General features: G+C 43.1%; 1 protein-coding gene across 5 annotated transcripts in view; it reads left to right on the top strand.

Annotated features, from left to right (window-relative positions):
• The window catches only part of itgb4 (integrin, beta 4), a 29,425-nt gene that overhangs the window by 3,835 nt on the left and 4,280 nt on the right, over positions 1–21,310 (top strand). Inside the window, exons 1-37 of one of the 5 annotated variants that reach the window (XM_070991455.1) lie at positions 1,158–1,629; positions 4,053–4,135; positions 4,856–4,938; positions 5,487–5,588; positions 5,717–5,918; positions 5,997–6,093; positions 6,224–6,395; positions 7,369–7,632; positions 7,753–7,842; positions 7,965–8,087; positions 8,587–8,754; positions 8,861–8,937; positions 9,064–9,272; positions 10,299–10,402; positions 10,494–10,589; positions 10,763–10,895; positions 11,015–11,140; positions 11,759–11,877; positions 11,964–11,997; positions 12,102–12,296; positions 12,398–12,501; positions 12,592–12,650; positions 12,790–12,813; positions 12,922–13,070; positions 13,226–13,405; positions 13,554–13,702; positions 14,032–14,239; positions 14,890–15,207; positions 15,391–15,563; positions 15,669–15,849; positions 16,438–16,575; positions 16,656–16,838; positions 16,930–17,058; positions 17,910–18,065; positions 19,827–19,994; positions 20,089–20,238; positions 20,655–20,789. In XM_070991455.1, the coding sequence (XP_070847556.1) occupies positions 4,060–4,135; positions 4,856–4,938; positions 5,487–5,588; positions 5,717–5,918; positions 5,997–6,093; positions 6,224–6,395; positions 7,369–7,632; positions 7,753–7,842; positions 7,965–8,087; positions 8,587–8,754; positions 8,861–8,937; positions 9,064–9,272; positions 10,299–10,402; positions 10,494–10,589; positions 10,763–10,895; positions 11,015–11,140; positions 11,759–11,877; positions 11,964–11,997; positions 12,102–12,296; positions 12,398–12,501; positions 12,592–12,650; positions 12,790–12,813; positions 12,922–13,070; positions 13,226–13,405; positions 13,554–13,702; positions 14,032–14,239; positions 14,890–15,207; positions 15,391–15,563; positions 15,669–15,849; positions 16,438–16,575; positions 16,656–16,838; positions 16,930–17,058; positions 17,910–18,065; positions 19,827–19,994; positions 20,089–20,238; positions 20,655–20,789 (5,074 nt within the window). In that variant the 5' untranslated portion in view covers positions 1,158–1,629; positions 4,053–4,059. Of the gene's footprint in view, positions 1–1,157; positions 1,630–4,052; positions 4,136–4,855; positions 4,939–5,486; positions 5,589–5,716; positions 5,919–5,996; positions 6,094–6,223; positions 6,396–7,368; positions 7,633–7,752; positions 7,843–7,964; positions 8,088–8,586; positions 8,755–8,860; positions 8,938–9,063; positions 9,273–10,298; positions 10,403–10,493; positions 10,590–10,762; positions 10,896–11,014; positions 11,141–11,758; positions 11,878–11,963; positions 11,998–12,101; positions 12,297–12,397; positions 12,502–12,591; positions 12,651–12,789; positions 12,814–12,921; positions 13,071–13,225; positions 13,406–13,553; positions 13,703–14,031; positions 14,240–14,889; positions 15,208–15,390; positions 15,564–15,668; positions 15,850–16,437; positions 16,576–16,655; positions 16,839–16,929; positions 17,059–17,909; positions 18,066–19,826; positions 19,995–20,088; positions 20,239–20,654; positions 20,790–21,310 lie in introns of those variants that run through there. The other 4 variants (XM_070991456.1, XM_070991458.1, XM_070991457.1 and 1 more) reach the window with 4 other exon arrangements.

The raw sequence follows: 21,310 nt of genomic DNA, 5'->3' as shown, positions 1-21,310 counted from the left end.
GGGTGTGTTCAACAAAAAGCGTCTAAAACCCGCTGAATGCTACCTACCCAGCACCAAATGACAGACAAAGCTAGCAACTAGCTGGTGGACATAGCAGGGCATTTAGGAATGTGCCAGATAGTGAGACCAAAACAGAGCAAAGAGGAAAATAAATGAATGGCACTTTTGTCAGGTGGACAGAAACATGACTTCAGGTCAATGCTAAGGTTGGTCTGTGTCTAAGCCACTGTTCGTTAGCTCGTTTGCCATCGAAACTTTATAAGCTGAATATATATCAGCGTTGTGTTTGTGTGTTTTCTAGGTGAATGGTAGGAAGCACAAGTGTTCAGCAGGAAGTATTGCTTGTTTTAACCATGACTGCAGTATTCCCTGCACCGTAACCATGTAGTGTTAGTTGTCTGAACTCAAACCAACTCTAAACTAGTGGTGACAGATCAGAAAATGCTCACTTCATTTGTGATGCTCATTTTGGAAGGAACTGATAAAAGATGTAACTGGCCATATCTGAAAATGTTGGTTTGGAAGGCGATGATAAATAACCTGTTTTGTTGGAGGACGGATGGAGGACTTGTTGGACCTATAAAGATGAGCTGATACTTAAACCTGTGGGCCTTTAGCTGTGGGTTAGTCTCCACAGCCTAATCGACTCCTGCATTGTCAGCTCCCTTGTAAGAGGCTGTAGAAAGACAATTAAACATAGTGAGCACAAGGATTGAGTGTCAGGGTCACTGTGCGATCCTGGTCCCTCTGCTCAGGAATGCAGAGGGACAGATATTGGAACTGAACATCCTCTACAGAGCGAAGGGAGTGGCTTTACCACCAGAAAAGGAGAAAGAAATATGTGGCAATCATAATGTTCATATCAAGTAGAAAATGTGCCCGTTAGTATGAGAATACGATTGTGTAAACACCAGTCACAAAGCTGTTTCCCATAGCCTGTAGGCAGTGTTCTGCTCTGTGTGCCACTCCCAAGAGCCTGGGAGGAGGCCATGGAAGGAGGGGCCTGGCTCCTCGCTCTCAAGCCCACACAGGTGAACTCCTGTTGGGGTGGAATGCAGCAGGGAGGAGGCCTTGACACACAGAGGTGTGGGGCTTTTAATTTCTAAGAGGGTGGGGAAGAGATGGAGGTACAGGAAGGGAGTTAACCCTCTCGTCACACCTGCTCACCTTGATAGGGAAGGGAGAGTGTGTGAGAGCGAGTGTGTGGGGGTGTGTGTGAGTGCACAGAAGCTAAAGGAGGGATCAAGTCACAGCACATACTCATATTCACTCAATTGCTCCGAGTCTTACTGTCTCTCATATCTCTCTCTCCGGCACACACTTAAAAGCTCTCGCACACACGCGGAGACACACACACACACCCGACTCAGCGGAGTTTGAGGGCAAATAAGTCAATATTTGACCAGGCCAGACTGTACAGGAAGGAAGAAACAAAGACAGAAAGGAGAAATTGGAAGTCTCTTCTTTTTGGAACTTTGAACTTGGGCACGAGGACTTGAAGAAGTTTTTTTCACAGGTGGATACAAGCTTTTTCCAAACTCTTGGGTCAAACGAAGCAGAAGGGAACTAGTTTTTTTCTTATATATTGGTGGACTTTTGGACTCGGACTGGGCGAGAGCGCAGTAAGAGGTTTGTTTGTTCAGTAATCTCTTTGTGTCCAGTCATAAATTTCCGAATGGCACCATTGTTTTCACTGCCCTTCAGCTTTAACGTGCTCTTTTCAGCCTCATAATATGCGCTGATTATTCTGCTGGTTTGTATTTGTATGACTTTTGAGCAAGGTGAGTGAAGAAAGAGTGAGAAAGTTAAGTGTGTGTTATGTAACTTTGTATCTCACCATGAGGTTTTAGAATTACATGCAAGACTGAAGACTGAGCTCTGGACAGATTTAGATTTAGCTTAGTGCCTTTTTTTTTCTTGAATCTTTTTTTTATTATTAGTTTCTGCATGATTACACACATCAAAGCAGAGACTACAATATACCACAGGTGAAAGAAACTGGATTGCAACGGCCAGTAGAGAGAGGATTCCCAGTGTTTGTATAAGCAAGGTTGATGTTGGCTACTGCTTTAGAAATGATATCAAACCCACAGACCTGCTGTGTTCCTTTGCTTTGAGTTCTTTGGGGGTTTTAAGGAGGAATGCAGTAATAGCTTCAAAGGCTGTGATTTTACAGGTGTGCACCTGTGATTTAACTTACTGTCAAAGGCAGGTCCTTAAGCCTGACCCCTAAATGTGTCACTGAAGACCTCCACCCCTCAGTGATGATGTCATGACAGGGGTCAGACACACACCCAGCAGTGGTATGCTCACCTGGCAGGCGTGCTGTTGTCTGCAGAGACAACACAGCTTTGAACTCAGAAAAAAATGTGCTGTCTTTTTTTGTGCCACGGCGGCATTCAAACCAAAGGAAACGCAGCATGAATGACTCCGTTCTATTTTCTGTCTCTTGGAAGCTATAATTTGTGTCTCCCACTTTATTGTCAGTGTCATAAACGCTTGTGTGCTTTTGATTTTGTCTGAGACAGAGGAAAATACAAAGTGCTTCTTCTCCACTCAGCTCATATTCCATGACTGATGGTGAAGTGTGGAGGATAAGAGCTGGTCTGTTCTGCTTTTTCCCTGACCCATCACAGTCAAGGAGACAAACAGACACCTTGTGGCATGAACTCTCTCTCTCTCTCTCTCACACACACACACACACACTCACACACACACACACACACACACACACACACACACACACACACACACACACACACACACACACACACACACACACACACACACCTGTAGTCAGCTCAAGTTCACAGTGAGTCACTAAGGTGCCTTTCCCATGTGTTGTTTTCAGACTGTGTTTTTAACTAGGACAGGTCATTCTCTCGCCTCAAGGAGAAATTCCTTCTTGGAGTTGTAAATCTTGAGAGCACAAATCATCATTTTTTGTGTTCAGTTATTTGCCCACTGAGCCAATTACTGAGACATTTCATGCCACATAGTGCCCTTTGTTCACTCTCCACCTCCTGTCTTCAGTGGAGATGGTTTTTGTGGCTTCCTGTATATCAGATTGTTCTCTATCCAAGATTCCAGCATAAAATGGTGATTTTGTTGTGAAGTCTATGAGTGCTGCCCGGAATATTTTTATGTCCCGGCCTGTATTGGTCCCTTCCTATTATGATGCTTCTGTCACATTTTATCATGCCTCAACTGGCTCATTATAGTGTATCTCTGTCTGAAATTAGCCATATGAGAATACCAGTTGGTACCAATTCATAACTGTATGGAAGGCATTACTTAGGATAGGATAGGATTAAAAAAAATATTTTTTAGGGCTTGTTTCACCAAAATTATACACAAAAAAGAAAAAAGAGGTATCTAGCTATTTTAATTTCCCAAGTTTTGAGATCTCAAAACCTTTTTGAGATTCCTGCTTCTGCTGTGATACAATGAAAGTTGGACAATCACATTCAAAAATCTATTTCCACAATCAGAGACCCATTACTACATAAATGATAGACCTCAGTGTTAGCAGTTTTCAAACTGTCTGTTTCTTCTGTAGAAAGTAATTTCAAAGAAAATTGTGGATGGCATAAACAGCACACAGAATTTTCATTTATCTCCATTATATTGGGATGTTGGCAGTTTGGGTTAATAGTCCCTTTAAAACTGTATTTTAAACATACCTGAATATTTACGTGTTCAAGCAAGTACAAGTTCTTTGGAGAATAGGTTTCAGCTATTTTTTGAAGAGGATTTTTTTTTTTTTTTTTTGAAAAGTCTGCCCATAGTTTTATTTTCTGACAGCACAGTTTCTTCCTCTCAGTTAGCAGCTCTTTTCACAAACTGAGGCAAAAGTAAGGGGATTGTCTGGGCCTGTTCACTTTCTCCACTGAGGGAAAGTACAGGTGGTTCAAGTTACGCCTTAGTCTGCAGACATTCACTGGCGGATGAAAGTCCTTCTCTCTGCCTTTTTTTCTTTCTCTCTGTAACAGTGTAACAGCTGCATTGTATATGTGCAGATATGAATGTGTTTGTGTGCGTTTCTCTTGCAGGAAGGAGATGGGGAGATGGATGTTACATCTCTCAGTAGGGCTTGGGCTTCTAGCCGTCCTGTTGACCTGCTGTTATGCTGAAGGTGAGGAGCCTCAGAGTCATAATTAATAATCCTATTCAACTACAAGTCATTTATTGACATCTTATTTTGTGGACAAGTAGTAGCCTGAATAGGATTGTTGGCCAGGTAAATTAAGAGTGGGTCAGTGTAACTTTGAATCAGAGTTCCACTTAACGAATACTCATTTGGTTGATTGACAGTAAATAAATCAACAATTATTTGTGTTTGTCATTAATCAAGCAAAAACCCTATGAAATGAAGAGATTTACTATTTTCACTGTTTTACATCAATAAATATGGAATTTTTGGTGTTTTTTTTGGGGGGGGGGGTGAATCAATTTCTTTCACTAATATCTGCCATGATATCAACTGAATAATTATTTTTTTAATCCCACGTATAGATGACATGTTCCTTAATAATAATCCTTAAGTGAACAAAGCTCAGTTCATCTGCTGTTTTAAAAACATGTGTGTATGGCACACAGTAAAATATTCCTGATGGCTACAGTATATGATATGTTCTGTATGTTTGTTTTTCTATCTTTATTAGACCTTTTTGTATCACTTTTTGGAAGCTATTGGTTCTATCAGGAGAAAATAAGATGTTGTACCAAAGTCTGTTTAGTGCTACCGCAGGTATTCTAGCTATGATTCATGGGTTTGAGTCTCACTTTGTTGCCTTTCTGTGACTCTGACTCTTCCTGACACTCCCCCCTCCTGATCCCCCTCCCCCCCTTACAGTGAACTACTGCTTCGCTTCCAGGGCCAAGACCTGCTCAGAATGCCTGCAAGCTGGGAAAGGCTGCGCCTACTGCCCTGATGAGGTGAGAGCACAAAACAGCAAGACTATAAAGAACTGGTTTCAACTCTGTCGGCCTTGAGATAGATCACTGGGACTGTGGCGTTCCTCAGGGAGAAATGCTCCCCTTTGTAGCGTAGCATGTGCTTGATAAGTATTTTGAGTCTTGCAGTAATTTGTCCTTGTGCAAAGTGCTAGCATTTCTTTCTTTTATGCATTTATATGTCCTTAACTCAGGTCAAATTACCATCTTTTTTGGGACCTTTCAGCTGCTTGTCATGGTCTTCATTCTAAGATGTAATTTGGTTGTTGTCAGACATAACTCACAACATAAGTACGATACTTCAGTCATGTAACAGTAGTAATAAGAATAAAAAACCAAGCTTTAATTGAGCTTTCAACTGCATCTCCTCGTCTTCATCAGCTGATAGTTTGCTACTATTTCCAAGGTGCAGAATTGACCTTCAGGCTCAATTTAGAATTTGCATAAAACAAAAATTATCTTTTTATGATGTCTCTGCAAGTTAATGCTAAGAAAGCAAAGCTAACTTATCAAATTTCCTGTTGGCTCAGACCTTTAATGGCCCTCGCTGTGACCTGTACGAGAATATACTTGCCCATGGCTGCACCGCTGCGGCTGTAATCACAGCTCAGAGCAGTATGAAGATAGAGAAGGTAAGTCTTCATCACCCTCATTTCTCTTGCAATCATTCCGCCTTTTCTCTAGTCTTAGATTTATTTCATTGCCTCAAATCAAAAAGTATGAAATCCTAACTTCACATCTGTATGTTTGTGCTCCAAAGTCACAAATCAACATGCAGCTTCAGCAGTCTCAAGTGGCTCCAAAACAGATGAGCATGACCTTTCTGCCAGGAGAGGAGAAGGTGGTGGATATGGAGGTTTTTGCTCCAACCAAAGGCCCTCTGGACCTTTATATTCTTATGGATTTCTCCAACTCCATGGCTGACGATTTGGACAACTTGAAGAGGATGGGCAAAGAGCTGGGTGAGCATCTTTGTATTGACGGTGTCTTGTGATGACTGTCAAGTAAGTTGTGGTGGTAATACTGATGCTTTCCCGTAGCTACTTTGGTGGAGAAGCTGTCAAATGACTACACCATTGGATTTGGAAAGTTTGTGGACAAAGTTATCGAGCCCCAGACTGACATGAGACCCTCCAAGTAAGAGAGAAAATGGGACACCAACACATTGAAGAAAATTAAGCACATACATAACGCACTGTAATTTAAATGTACATGCCATTTCCTCTTTCTCTCTCATCTTTTCTCCATCCTCCTTCCACCTTCTCAGACTGGCTCAGCCATGGCCCAACAGCGACCCTCCATTCTCGTTCAAAAATGTCATCAAGCTGACCCAAAACGTCGATTTCTTCACCAGTGAGCTCCAGAAGGAGAGAATATCTGGCAACCTGGACGCTCCTGAAGGGGGTTTTGATGCCATTTTGCAGGCTGCAGTTTGTGGGGTTAGTAAGAATACTAAATACAAAACAGATGTTGCTCTCCCTAAATTTGGGTGGCAACAATACGCATGTGGCCAGATGGTTGAGAGTTTAAATCCCACATCCAGAAATGTCTCCCATTCCTCTTTCAGAAAACAAAGGCTGAATCTTTTAATTCTCTGTTAAAGTCACTCCATTTAACTTTTGGAAGAAAAGACAAACCAGTTTTCCTGTTACAAATGAAGTGGTGAATTTGAAAAACAATGAACATTTGTTCAACTCAGCGGCTTTACCTGCAACAGCCTTACTTGGTCTGGTAAGCTTATGGTGGATGATGCTAGCTAATGTTAATGTTGCGTAGATCTATGTTAATTGTAATGTAATGTATATTGCTGTATAAGTCAGTTCACCAACTTTATGCCTCTTCTCTACTGCTGCAAGTGTTACACTTTGTTTTAGCATGTTGCAGATAAACATTTCAGTGCTTTTAGTTAGAAGAAGCAGCTTTTTAGCTTCTTTCAGCCAATTGGTTAGGTTTTCTGGACCTGCAAATGTTTTGTTTCACTCTCATTGCTCACATATTTTCAGCTGCAGCTTTAAAAACAGAATTTAATTCTTGCCCAGTACCAAATGACAGACAAAGTTAGCAAGTAGCAGGTGGACATGGTGGAGCATTAGCAGCTAAAAGGCCAGGAGTAAGGCCAAAGCAGAGCTGAGAGGAGAGTGAATTTTGGATTTACATTTGGTCACAAACACAAGCCCATATAAATACAGTCTCTCTTTATTGCCACTGCATCCAGGTGCCCAAATAATTAGATATTGCATTTTTAAGAATCTTAGAAATGAAGGGAAATGTAGTATGCTAACAATAACAATAGTCACATTTGGCCACAATAACTGGTGCTCAGCAAATTTTGCAACCTTTGATTTCTTTTATTTACATATCCTACTAACCACTGTTTCTTCTGCTCCCCTTTGATTGGTATTCTTATTCTAGGATAAGATCGGCTGGCGCAAGCACAGCACCCATCTCCTGGTTTTCTCCACCGAGTCAGCCTTCCACTACGAGTCTGATGGGGCTAACGTGCTGTCAGGCATCCTGCCACGCAACGACGAGGCCTGCCACCTGGATGAACAAGGCAAATACACTGAGGACATAAACCAGGATTACCCTTCAGTACCCACACTGGTCCGTCTGCTGGGCAAACACAACATTATCCCCATCTTTGCTGTCACCAACCATTCCTACACATACTACAAGGTTGGTGGGCTTTAGTTTTTCAGCTTTCATTGAAGTTATAACCCATGGTGTCAAATTTTAGGTCAGAGTTAACTAAGATCACAGATTCATTTTTTGTATTGTGTGTACTTTTCTGTTTAGAAACTCCAAGCATATTTCCCCATTGCTGAGGTTGGTCTTCTGCAAGAAGACTCATCCAATATCCTGCAAGTCATGGAGACTGCCTTCGAGGTAAAACATCACCTGTCCTGACAATTGTCAGGTGGTAGAATATCTTTTTTTTCTTTTCTGTTTGTAATGACTGGCGCTCTGTGCAAACTTTTGTTTGCTGATGTTCTCATTTGTACTTTCAGAGCATTCGTTCTAAGATGAGCATCCGTGCAGAGGACAGACCGAAGGCCTTTGAGGCACAGTTCCTGTCCACCAGTGGAAAAGTTGCAGAATATGGGGACTTCGATTTCAGACCTGGAGCAGTAGTAAGCGGAAAAATTTAAAATTTTTGTGGATTTAGGAGACCAAATGTTGGCTTTTATAAGCTGATAGCCCTTACTTAGATTAATATTTTATGCTTACAACCAATAAATTCATTCTTGTAATTTTGTTCAATGTGTTTTTCTTTGGCAGCAATAGGATTTTTAGAATTAAAATTACAAATAGTCTACACACTTTGCTCCCTGATAATGATACTGATGCATTTAAAGGGGAAAAGGAAAAACAATAGATACATAAGTAAATAAGTTAAGACACTTATTAATTAATTACATGGAAGAAACAAACCAAATAAAATCAGTTAGCTCAAGTACCTCCTGCAATCATAAGCAAACACCTAGATAATCATGAAACCTCTAATTCTGTAAAATGTAAATGTGGTACAGCTGGAATCTGTAGAAATCGTGCTGTTGTAAATGATATGTCTATATATCCAGTATTCCTGGTCTGACCATGTGTGCGCGCATGTGTTTGTGTGTCCTCCAGGGCAAGTTCAAGATGCGGCTCAAAGCCCAGCGAATGATTGACGAGAAGCCTGTGTGTCAGATGGATCCAAATGAAAAAGAGGGGACAATGAGAGTCAAACCTACAACCTTTAATGCTGCCGTCAACGTTAAGGCTTCGGTTTTGTGTCCAACCTGTGACTGTGAGAAGGTAGACACACAGATTAACACTGAAGCATGCAAAAAGTCGAGATTAAGTCACTTACTCACACTTCTTTGAAGTAGACTCATCCCATTGTCTGTTATCTGTCCGACAGACAGTCGTCCCTAATGCACCCAGATGCCACGGCAACGGAGACCTGGTGTGTGGGAAGTGTCAGTGCCACGATGGCTGGTGAGACTACACCTACAGTACTAATTCTTAAAAAAACCACCATATTTTTATTGCACCTCTGCCAAGTGACTGTTTCAGACCCATGGATCCAATAAAGTCTTATTTTTGTCCATGTGTCTCCTTCAGGCTGAGTACATTCTGTAACTGCTCAGCAGCTTCTTCAGCTCTGGTCACCTCACAGTGTATAGGGCCAGGTATGACGGAGCCATGTTCAGGCCGTGGAGACTGCATGGAGTGTGGAACCTGTGTGTGCTACAACCCAGATCAGTTCGAAGGACCCTACTGTCAGTATGATAAGACCCAGTGTCAAAGACACTCAGGCTTCCTCTGCAACGGTACGGCAGTTTGTGATTGATGAATTAATGATCACGGTTGTATGTGTGCATGATGTCAGTATCACCACCTAGCACCCTTGTTTCATCCTGTACTGTCACATGGAGAGTACTCTTTGCATAACTTCAAGGGCATATGATTTGTTCCAAAAGTGTGTGTGTGATGGAAACTGTATGAATTTATGTCCATAAAATGTCATATACAATGCTCTTATAAGCTATTTCTATACATAAATAATCCAGAATTTATCAATTCATAACACATTATGAAGAAAACTGGCCATCATGCTTTCCAGTATAATAGTAGTTCAGAAAATACAAATGGCTTAATCAAAAAAAAAAGCTACAGTATGAAAACTGTGCAGTACCTGTACTTAAAGGAATACTGTGCAGGATTGTCCTACAAAGAACAGAAAAGTACAGACTCTCTATCATCTCTTGTGACCCACTAGAAGTGTGTGCCAGTGTATTTATCTGCAGAAACCCTGCTCTCTGCCTGTATGGTCTTCTCATTTTGCTGTGGTTGGGATGTTTTTTGGCTGCACCCTTTTGTCCATTTGTGTGTAGCCTCCAGCCATTAACAGCACACAAGAAACATCGGGACTTTATAAAAAAGTAGCATCCAGATGTAAAACGATAAGCAGTGCGCATCCAAGGCGAAGGTATGAAAATGCCAGACACAGCGCAGAGAACTGTTTGTTTACCAACAGAAACAGACAATTCCCGCGTAATATACCTTTAAAATTACATATCCTTTCATTGAAAGGAAGCTAATACTTAATAATAGTTGTAAAAACGGTAAAATGACACAGTTCAGTGAATAACTAAAGCTAAAAGAAAAGTTTCAATAACACTATGGTACACTACATGTCCAGCACCTGACAGATAAAGTGAGCTACCAGCTGATGAACACAGTGGAGCATTTCTCAAGCAAGTTGGCAAACAGATTTCTACTTGGACCACCTCACCACCACCATTACTCACCACAGTGACAAAACAGTCCAATCTCATTCTTTCTTGTCCTATCAGACCGTGGCTCCTGCGTTATGGGTCAGTGTGCGTGTACTGAGGGCTGGACGGGCAAAGCCTGCGAGTGTCCCAAAAGCAACCAGACCTGTCTGGACAGCAAGGGCGTGAGTAGAGCCCATGATTTTTGTTTGTAGATGATGTTATTGTGTCACTTTAACGTCACCTGGTGCCTGACTGTGTCTTTATCCGTCCCAGGGTGTCTGTAATGGGCGAGGTACATGTGTATGTGGCCGTTGCCAGTGTCCAAACTCTGGTATCGAGATGACTTCAACCTGTGAGCCAAATTTCCAGGTGTGTGGATGTAATATCTAAATGTGTGTGCTCTGCCTCAGTGTATGTCAGAGGGGGTATATATTGGTATCAATTCTTAACTCCAACACAATTTCTAGTACTGTTTTTACTACTACTGCTGTCCTACCTGACCCTTGTGTGTGTTTATGTGTGTGTGTGTGTTTGCTGTCTAGGCCCAGTTGGGCGTGTGTGAGGCTACGAGGAGTTGTGTCCAGTGTCAGGCCTGGAAGACAGGAGAGAGGAAAGAGAAAGAGGAGTGTGATAAGTGCCCCTTCCAAATAACCATGGTGGATGAACTCAAAGAATGTAAGGACATACAAAAGGAGCAAAATGACTGGGATTTACTTTTCACTGGATAACACTGACACTGTAGTTGTAAAGCCTAAAGACACGCAATAATAGTTCATATGTGCGTATGTTTTCAGCTGAGAAGGTGCTTGATTCGTGCAGTTTCCGTGATGAGGATGACGACTGTACGTACCACTACACCGTAGACAACCCCAAAGACCCGACAGTTAAAGACTTGGAGGTTCAGGTGCTCAAAAAGAAAGGTGAGCTGCAGCTTGGATATGTATCCCACATGCTCTGTGCTCTCATTTCAGCAACTGATGTATCATTTATTGAAATGCTCAAAATAGATATTATATGTGATGCATGGCTTTAAAAGCCCTCAGCCAGCTTCTTACTAAAAGCAATGGGGTTTTACATGAAGACACAATTTTCTGCCAAAGTTTAAAGTGTTTGGTTATATCAAATGGAAGATGTCTGTTTGTGCTCCTGTCTTTATCATCGTTGTCTTTAAGAAATGCAGTTCAATAAAGGAAAATAAGCACAAGTCCTGTGCACATAGACAAGTTAATTTTATTTATATACCAGATATCACAAAATCACAAATTTGCCTAAAAGTGAGCACCACAAACAAATTTCATTCACCTAGACTGCACTGGGGTAGCAGCCAGGACAAATTAAAACCAAAAATAGATCATGCATCTATCCAGGCACCACTGAAATGCTCACTGTCTGAAAATACTGGAACTTTCTGAAAGCACCAAACAGGAAGTCGTCACAGTGACTTTAGAACAGCAGTGATGTGAGCTTAATCTGTGGCAGCAGCGTTCTGTATGAACATTGCATTTCTAACTTTATCTACTTTTGTGATGAACCTTCAGATTGTCCCCCTGCGAGCCTCCTGTGGCTGCTCCCACTCCTCTTGTTCCTCTTATTATTGCTGGCACTTCTGCTGCTGTGCTGCTGGAAATACTGTGCCTGCTGCAAAAGCTGCTTCCAGGTAAAAACACTCACATTTACACCTGGAAATGACAAATATTTCTAAGTGTCAGTGGAAGTAAAGCCCTCTGTCTTTTCTTGACACAGAGCTGTCTTGCCCTGCTGCCTTGCTGTAGGAAAGGTAAGACATTTGTTATATTCCACGTCACAGTATTGCTTTGCCACCATTATCCTCCCCCCTGGGACCATGTTGAATAGGAGTGACTTATGTTGTATACTCTCCAGGTCGCATGGTTGGTTTCAAGGAAGATGAGTATTTGCTCCGCCAGTCCCTGCTCACCTCAGACCATCTGGACACACCGATGGTGAGGACTGGCCCACCCAAAGGAACAGATGTGGTTCGCTGGAAGGTCACTGATAACGTACACCGAGGACCCAATCACCCACAGGCTTTGATAAAGCCCAACCCTAAAGAGTCAAGTGAGTTATCAAATGTTTAAGGAGCAATAAACTGGCCTACTGCATTAGATAATGAACGTTAAAACTCTCTGTTTTCTTTTCATGGTTCTTTCCCCTTGTAGTCCAGTTCCCGATTTCCCTCCGGCTAAACAGGATGTTCTCTGAGAACCTCTCTCGCCCGGAGTCCAGAGACGCTGAACAGCTCCGCAAGGAAGTGGCTGATAATGTGAGCATGTTTTTGTCTGTAGGTGGGTACATGTACAGGTGTATGAATGATGACTGTATCACTGACTGCTGCATTTGTGCTTTCATTCAGCTAAATGAGGTGTACAAGCAGATTCCTGGAGCCCAGAAGGTGCAAAAGACCTCATTCAGGTAAGATGCGTTAAACCTACATGTCTAGTTACTGTGCATACAGTATGTCCCTTAACAGACCTGTTTTTCATAGTCAAAACAAAAATGGAAATGAAATATCTATTATCTCACTTGTTAATACCTGTTTTGGTTTTTGCAGAATGCAGAGAAATGCTGGAAAAAGGTACCGTTCTTATTGATTCAATACAAGACAACACCAGAGTTTATTGTTTTTTCAAGGACCCTGAAGTCACACATGTCTAACGTCTTCTGCTTCTCCTGCACTTCTCAGGCAGGACTACACCATCATGGACACTGTCTTGTCTGCTCCTCGCGGCAGCTACCCTGACATTGTCAAGCTCACTGAGAAAAACGTCCAGTCCGGAAACTTGCATGACCTCAAAGTGGTGCCTGGCTACTACACTGTTGCCACAGACAGAGGTGTGTGTTAATGATTGGTGTGTGTGGATGATGTGAAAATTCGAATGTACAGTTTGTAGTAAAGTTAAGCTTATCACTCTCTAATCTATTGAGCATCTTATATTTTTATCAGCCTTGCCATAAATCTCGTGGTTTTATCTGCTCTTCCTCAACAGAGGCTGCAGGAGCCATAGAGTTCCAAGAAGGTGTGGAGTCAGTAGATGTTCATGTGCCACTGTTCGTCAAGGATGAAGACGATGACAAGAAACAGCTGCAGGTGGAGGCCATGGATGTGCCCCTTGGAATTGCTGAGATTGGAAAACGTTTGGTCAACATCACCATAATCAAAGAGCATGGTGATGAATCTCAGATTTTATTTTGCTTGAAAATCGAATTGTGACAGCTAATCAACTCATCAGAGCTCCCATGACCTGAACTCATGGGAAAGTGTTATGATCTTCACTGTGGATTGCTCTAATGGATTCTGCCCCTCCTTTTCCACAGCCACAAGTGTCTTCTCATTCCTTCAGCCGGCCTACACCTACAGCAGGCAGGATGGGGTGGCCAACATCCCAATCAGCAGAGAGATCATAGAAGATGGACGGACACAGGTCACCTACCGCACACGGGACCTCACAGCCAAGGATAAGAAGGTGAGTTGGTGGCTGTGTGCTCATACACTGCCCTACAATTAGCTTGCTATTGTTTTTGTATACCTACAAAAACTAATTTTGGGTTGTTGCCTATGTTGATTTGAATTATACTTTGATTGTATAATAAAAATGCATCATAGTGTATTGAAAGAAGTCCAAGATTTTAGCTTTAATAGATCTTGGCATGGTTATTTCAACCCTAACTGAAATGGATTTGACACTAGGCCAAGTGAAAGGGCCTTCAGAGTCCAGTTTGTAATGGCTACTTAGGTGTGATACAGGTCTACTGTAGGGCTGCATTCCTAACCTGTTCTTCCTTTGTATTTTAGGACTATGTGACAGTGGAAGGAGACCTGATCTATGGTCCTGGTGAGACCCAGAAAACAGTGCCTGTTCGTCTGCTGGAGCTGGGCGAGAAAGATGGCCTCCTGGAAGACAAACAGGTCAAGCAGTTTGTTATGGATCTCAGCAACCCACGGCAAGGCGCCAAGCTGGGACGCTACCCGAGAACTACTGTCACCATCGCAGACCAACCAGGTGAAAGGACATCACTGTGTTTTAAAGGTGCAAAGTGTCAGATATGGCAGGAATTTTAGTTTAAAACATTCACAAAATGAACCAATATTATGAACAGACTGTGAAGAAGTAATAGTTGCTGAGATATCTGCTGAAGTTAGCATGTTCGATAGATGTGAAAATATTCTAGCTCTAGACGCTGCTTTTCCACACTGGTTGACTTACCTTCGTCTCACTCCGCTGTCCCAGTCTGCCAGGTCTTCCTCGTCTGCAGAGTTGGAACAGTGGTCAGAGCTGCTGTAAATCATCTCAGCAACAATTGTGAAACTGGCCTCTTTCAGCCAATGAGGCTGCCCACGGTGTAAACACCAACAATTCAACAGTGCTCCGAGCTCTCGGTTGGGACTCCATTCAGCTACTAGCTAATTGTTGCTCGACTAACTGCGGAAACTAGCTAACAGCAGCTAGTAGCTACAGTCAAAGATAGCCACAGCAAAGAGTACAGTGAACAGCAGTTAGAGTTTACTTTGGTAATATGCTGCCTCCTATTTTTTGGAGTGACTTTCAACAGGTGTCCGGTTCTTACACATTATACCATTAACCTTGCTCCCAACCAAGTCACTGATTGCTAAGGTTTCTTCTCTTCCTTCCCATTATCTTATTTTGTCCAGAGCCGAGTGTGATGATGTTTAAAAAGGGCACGCAGAACTTCACCACATCTGACCCAACCTACACCATCCCAGTGGTCCGCACTCGCAACCAGGACAGCCCAGCCACAGTGAAATGGCGCACCAAGAAGGCTCAGCGTTTTGAGCTGACCGGCCCTCTAAAGTTTGCCCCTGGAGAGACGGAGAAGAACATTGTGATCGACCCCAGGTCCCACCCTGGCCCAATCCAGCCAGAGACCTTCCAGCTGGAGCTGTTTGATCCAAGTAGCAACGCTTCTATTGGGGAGAGGAAGACCACTCTTGTCAATGTTACTGATGGAGGTAAGTCACAGTAGTTGTCACAGAAAACATGTAACTAAAGGTAACATAAAATGGCATTTGTAGAGCTTCTGCAGTTGTGACATTTAAGATTTTATATGATGGGAGAAGGGATCATTCCCAAACACATGTACTGGTATCTTGTAAATGTCTGTTTCACCCTCTAACTTCTTCCACTTCCTACAGTTTCCAAATCTCCAGAAATTGCCCAGATGCAGCAGATGGGTTTCATAAACCAGAAAGCCAGCTCCCCTAGTGGTTACCTTCCCTCCCCAGGAAACCCTAAGGCCAAAGCAACTGGACCCAGAAACATCCGCCTCAACTGGGACCCACCACCTGGCAACCCCATGGGGTACAAGGTACATCAAATCTACATGTTGAGGAGCTTCAAATGAATCAGTAACTATAATTTACAATAGTCACTGTATTTCTCAAACACTGTATCTGCCTTTCCTGCATTGTAGGTAAAGTATTGGATCTATGGTGACCCAGAGAAAGATGCCCAGGTCATAGATGTGAAGACTCCTCAAGCTGAGCTGACCGATCTCTACCCTTATTGTGACTATGAGATGCGAGTTTGCGGCTACAATGCAATGGGGGATGGCTACGATACAGACGTTGTTACCTGTCAAACACTGGAGGATGGTAATTATTAAGAATTCAGTTAGCTGCTGTTCATAATTGGCTTTGTAGGAGACCAGGGTACACCATTGTAATGTGTTAGCCACAGCTTGAAACACTTTGGTAATATCAAAATCAGTTGCTAGGAAACAGCCTTGGCACTGACTATGTAGAAATGAAGTCATTGCAGCTTCACAAGCAGTAGCATAACTTTTTATAAGGAGGCAAACATATTAAAGTGAGCTGCCAATCCTTTGTAACATAGAGTGCATTTGCGTGCTCCTCAAATGGTCCCATTTCCCACGTTGGGAAATTGTTTTTCCAACTTTGATGTGTTCATGAGCTTTTTTCTGTATTAGGCCTACCTCCTTTATTCCTCATGCTGAACAGTTACAGGTCACCCATTAGCAAGCTAACTTTAGTTTTCGTCAGTTAACTCAGCTGCAACAGTTATACCTGGTACTTACTCTGTATCAATATTTGGTACTACTCATCTTTACATAAAAATGAGTTTGTTTGGTGCAACCACAGTGAAGTGTAAATCTGCACTTGGTAAACACTTTCATTAGGTTAAGTTTGAATTTCCAAATGGTTTGTGTTGTTCTTCTCCAGTGCCTGGTGAACCCGGACGTCTGGCCTTTAATGTCATTAGTCCAACCGTCACTCAGCTCAGCTGGGGAGAGCCTGCAGAGACCAATGGCAACATTACAGCGTATGAGGTCATCTACACACCCATCGATGAAGAACTGAGTAAGAGTCCAGTCTAAAAAAGGAAATTCTCTACATGTGCGTTGCATAATTTTCATCATTTCCCAATGTTCTTCTCACAGAGCCAGTGGGTGCTGCTAAGAAAGTAAAGATTGACAACCCCAAGAAACGGATGCTGTTGATTGAGAACCTCCAGAATGCCCAGACCTACCAGTACAAGGTCCGTGCCAAGAACAGCGTGGGCTGGGGCCCCTTCAGAGATGCCACCATCAACCTGGCATCACAGCCTGCCAGACCTCTGTCCAGTAAGTCAGGGGCAACCCCCCCCCCCCAACACTTCCAGGCAGTCCGTATTCCCCTGAAAAGAGATTTATGTTCCTGTCTTTCTGTCCCTAGTTCCCATCATTCCAGATATCCCTATTGTGGATGCAGAGGCAGGAGATGAGTATGACAGCTACCTGATGTACAGCAATGAGGTGCTGAAGTCCCCCGCAGGCTCCAAGACACCCAGCGTCTCTGGTGATGGTGGGTACCCAGAGCCAAAACTACAAGCTACTTATAACAGCTGACAGTGTAAACTCATTGTGCTTTCGCTCTATTCTGATGCTTTTTTGGGTCTTGAAAGATGTGTGTGACTTCCAGAATGTGAGCTGTCACTGTAAAATGGATCCAGTTATTTCAGTCCACATTGTCAGTGCACCCAGGCATCTTGCTTTGTTCTTGTAGCCAAAGTGTTTGACCCAAGTGTTTATGCAAAGTGTGCTGTGGTGTCATTGTCTGGTCAGGAGAGGAAATGGGAAATCCTTACCAATTTTGGTCAGATCTGTGCAGTAGGAAATCACCCAACTTCAAACACTCCTGAAAACCTCAGGATGAGAACGCCTCTCCTCCTTTTTTCTGTCTCTCTCTCATTTTTCAGTTTTTCTGTGTGCCATACATATTTTTCCTTAGTTTAGAAGAGTGGTATTAAGGAAGGACTGTCAGAGTTGTGAAGCTCAGGGATGGCATCATTCTCATGGCTTTGGCTTTTTTTTTTATCACTTCCATCTGGCAGACAAATTCTCCTCCGGGCAACGCCCCAGTCAGGCAGCAACAAAATCTGCTTCCAATACATCCCCAGATATCTACAATTAAAGTGCTTTATGGTCACAAACCGCTAGCCTAGCCTCATTAAATCTGACCTGACTCTCCTGCTTTCTGCAACTGTTTTTGTGCCCTCAGTCAATTTGCTAATGTGGCTAATGTAGCTCCTGTATGTGTGTGTGTATATATAGATATATAGCTTTTGGGTAATGTATAGTAAGACCAACCGTTAATACTTGGCTGCAAATCTATCCTTGGCCTGCTTACTTCTCCCTTATGACCCTGAATACAAGGATGGAAATATGTCAAGATGGTTGGGTCCAACCTGGATCTCCGTAAGGTGTCATGGAAAAAGCGAGTGGACATCATCCCCAATCGGCTCAGCACAGACACAGAGACGAGCTCAGATGAGGCCCCCCACCCCAGCAACACCCAAACAGCCCCGCCAGGTGAAGACAACTCCATCAGACAGACAGACAGACAGACAGACAGGCAGCTAGCATGCCAGCTATTATGCACGGCCTGTCAGGTGCCCAGCAAGGCAACCAACGTTTCTCTCTGCCTTCGTGATTTGATCCTGTCAGAAATATCAACAGTCTAATAATTGACTTTCGGGCTTCAGTCCTTGTCCCCTTGCCTGTATTTGGCACCTATCCCATCTCTCCTCCTGCCTCCTTCCCAGAGAGGAGCACTGGCATCAACTGCCCCAACTCCAGTTGATGATCAGGAGCAGGCTTTTCCAGGTGCCTGTCTCTGTCTGTCCTCTCTCCGTCCCACTGGGGCGGTAGTGATCTGGAGGAGGCTTGTCGGGTGTGTGTAAAGGCTTAATTACTGTGCGGCTTCTTAATTAACTGCAGGCTCATCTTTGCAGGGCAGTTTCAATGATGACACCTTTCCTTGCAGTTGTTAATTGTTTTTTCTTGCAGCTGTGTTTGTTGTCTTCAGATGTGTCTTTTTAGGTGCAGAGCACTTTGTAGAACTGGTTTGTAAAAACTCATTCTTTCACATTTAGTAGGCTGCAGATTCTCCAAAAGGGAGCTGTTTAGCCAGTATCAGACCAGTTTCCCACATGCTAAAATAATAGCAGCAACAGCATTAATGTCACCACCTACAGGCAAAGAAAGTTCAAACTTCTGCACTTTATCCCTTGCGCCACCTGCAGGACATGTGTCAACCCTGTATTTTTAGCCATGATGGATTAAGGGATGGCAGTGTCAGCCTGTCAGTTGGTAAACCTGTTTCGTGCAATCTGAAATATCTCAACAATAGTTGCAAAAGTTTGGGCAGAAAGTCATGGTCTCCAGGTGTTGAATCCTAATGACTTTGATGATCCCCGAGTTTTCCTGTCATGCCATCATGAGGTTAACATTTTTATTTTATTTTATTTTTGTATGAAATGTCTGAACAACTATTACATGGATTGCCATTAAATTCACTATATTGTAGACATCCCTGGCACTCAGAGGACAAATTGTAATTATTTTGGTGATCCCTTAACTTTTCATCTAATTCATCTAATTTATCCAGTAAAATATCTCAGCATCCACTGGATTGATTTAGTATTAATCCAAATGACTTTGGTAAAATGTCTCAACAAAAATTGGATGACTTATTAAATGTGGTACAGTGACATTCCCATCCGCCTGAGCTTGTGTTCAGTGCTGCTTAGGAAATTTCATCTTAATGACATGTGAGACAAATATACATGCCACTATACATGTTCCTGCCGCCTCTGAGGATGCTGATGTTAGTATTTAGTTAACGCTGCTAATGTTGCTGCAGACTCTTAGTCTTGTTTTGTGTTTTTTAATTTTACATTTACCATGTGTTATCTAAAATAAAATCATTAGCAAAATAATACATGTGACATAGTCACGATACAACTAAAACAACAGACGAAGAAGAAAAGCACCAATTTTAGTCAGTGCTTCAATTCCAGAAGCTATTACTTTGCTTGCCTGTAGGTGGCGCACACCTGCCAGTTTAAACAGTTGTTGCTTTATGTGTAACCTGTGTGTGGCTCAGGCAGGACTGGAGCTACAGGTCTGACACTGCTGGTGCCTCCTCTCTACACTGGCTGGGCCTGGTTTCGGGTGCTTGACATCAGTGGCACTGTGTTGTTCCAGTCAATGTCCGGATGCTTGAATGCTAACTAAGTTTCCGATGTTCTGTCTGTTGACATTCCTGGCTTCTTTTGTTGTGTTTTGCAGATTACACGTTGAATGGGAAGTGGGACCAGAACTTCCTTTTCCCAGGGGGATCAGGGACACGCAACATGTCAGCTTCGTCCTCTCCTATGTCCACTTTGAGCTCAAACTACAGAGGGGGAGGCGGCTCCTTTACCACAGAAACAACCACAACCTACATGTCCGGGCCAGGTAAGATGGATGTCGATAAATTGCTTCAAGAGAAATTCACGCAAAATATCAAGATGTAGTTAGTCTTGTTCTTTATCTTTCTCTCTGCTTGTAGGAAGCTCTCGTAGACAGGACATGATCGGAGGTGGAGTACACACATCAGAGGTCATCATGAGGAAGCGCTCGGAGAACAGAGGGTATACAGATGAAAACATCCGGGACTCTATCGTCATGGGGGATGTGTCAAGCAAGTTCACAGATCTCGGTAAGCTTTAGACCTCAGCAGTGGTTTGAATCTATTCCAAAGTAAATGTAAAAGGACCTAGCTTGGAGTGCAGTATTTGGGATGCCTCGGCAGGTAAACTGCAGGCGCATGAGGCCGATGGCTTGGACGTGGGTTGGGGCTGTTGGCTGCACAGCATGCTTATCCACACTGACTTTGCAGGAGCTATGCTGACTATCGCTGTTTCTCCCTCCCTCCCTCCCTCCCTCCCTCCCTCCCTCCCGCCCCCCCGCCCCAACTTTGCTGTATTTGTTTTATTTTACCTTTTTCACTTCACTCTCTACCTATCCACCTCCCCCTCCTACTGTGCTGCTTCCCTGGTTCTGTACCCCTCCTCCTCCTCCTCCTTACCATCCCTTTATCCTACTCCTCTGCCCCCCTGCTCAATGCGCCGTCAGGTGGGTTCGGCTACACTGGGATGCAGAGCAGCTCTCACAGCCAGTTCAGCTACAGCCTGTCTCAGGGTTCCAGGGCCAGGACCCAGTCTTCAGACGTCAATGAAGCCCTATATAATCTGGACAGGGTGCTCCAGGGTAAGTCTGCCGCATACAAGCATGAAGGCGCAGGATGTGTTGCTCGGTGTGATGGGTAATGCACCCCTCGTCAGTTAACTTTATTCCTGCTTATGTGTTTGTGTCATACCTCATCTCATTCTCTCATCTACTTTAAAGATCTCACCTGCTGTCTTATATGTTTTAGCCACCACAAATCACTTATATTCTACATTATTTGCAACCATTTTTCAGACCATACCATTTGTTTTTAGTTGAATTTCTCTTTTGATCAAAATTATGTTAACATCATTTAATAATTCAGTGCTGGCAGGTTTAGAAAACCTCTTGTTGTAGAACTCATGGGTGCTGCGGCATCAGATATGTGACAGTAAGCTAATGAAAAGCAGTGCATTCAAATGCTATGTTGTCGACAACTTGAAACCAGAACAGTGAACATAAACAGAATGTAGTCATTGCAAAGAAACTGTGCTTACTGAGCAGTGTAAGCATATATTTACAAAAAGTGACAAAATGGATTATACTGTCTGTAAAAAGGATGA

Source organism: Chaetodon trifascialis, chromosome 21 (genome assembly GCF_039877785.1).
Source record: "Chaetodon trifascialis isolate fChaTrf1 chromosome 21, fChaTrf1.hap1, whole genome shotgun sequence".
NCBI lineage: Eukaryota > Metazoa > Chordata > Actinopteri > Chaetodontiformes > Chaetodontidae > Chaetodon > Chaetodon trifascialis.
Note: the sequence above shows the minus strand (reverse complement) of the source record. Positions and strands in the feature narration are given on the sequence as shown.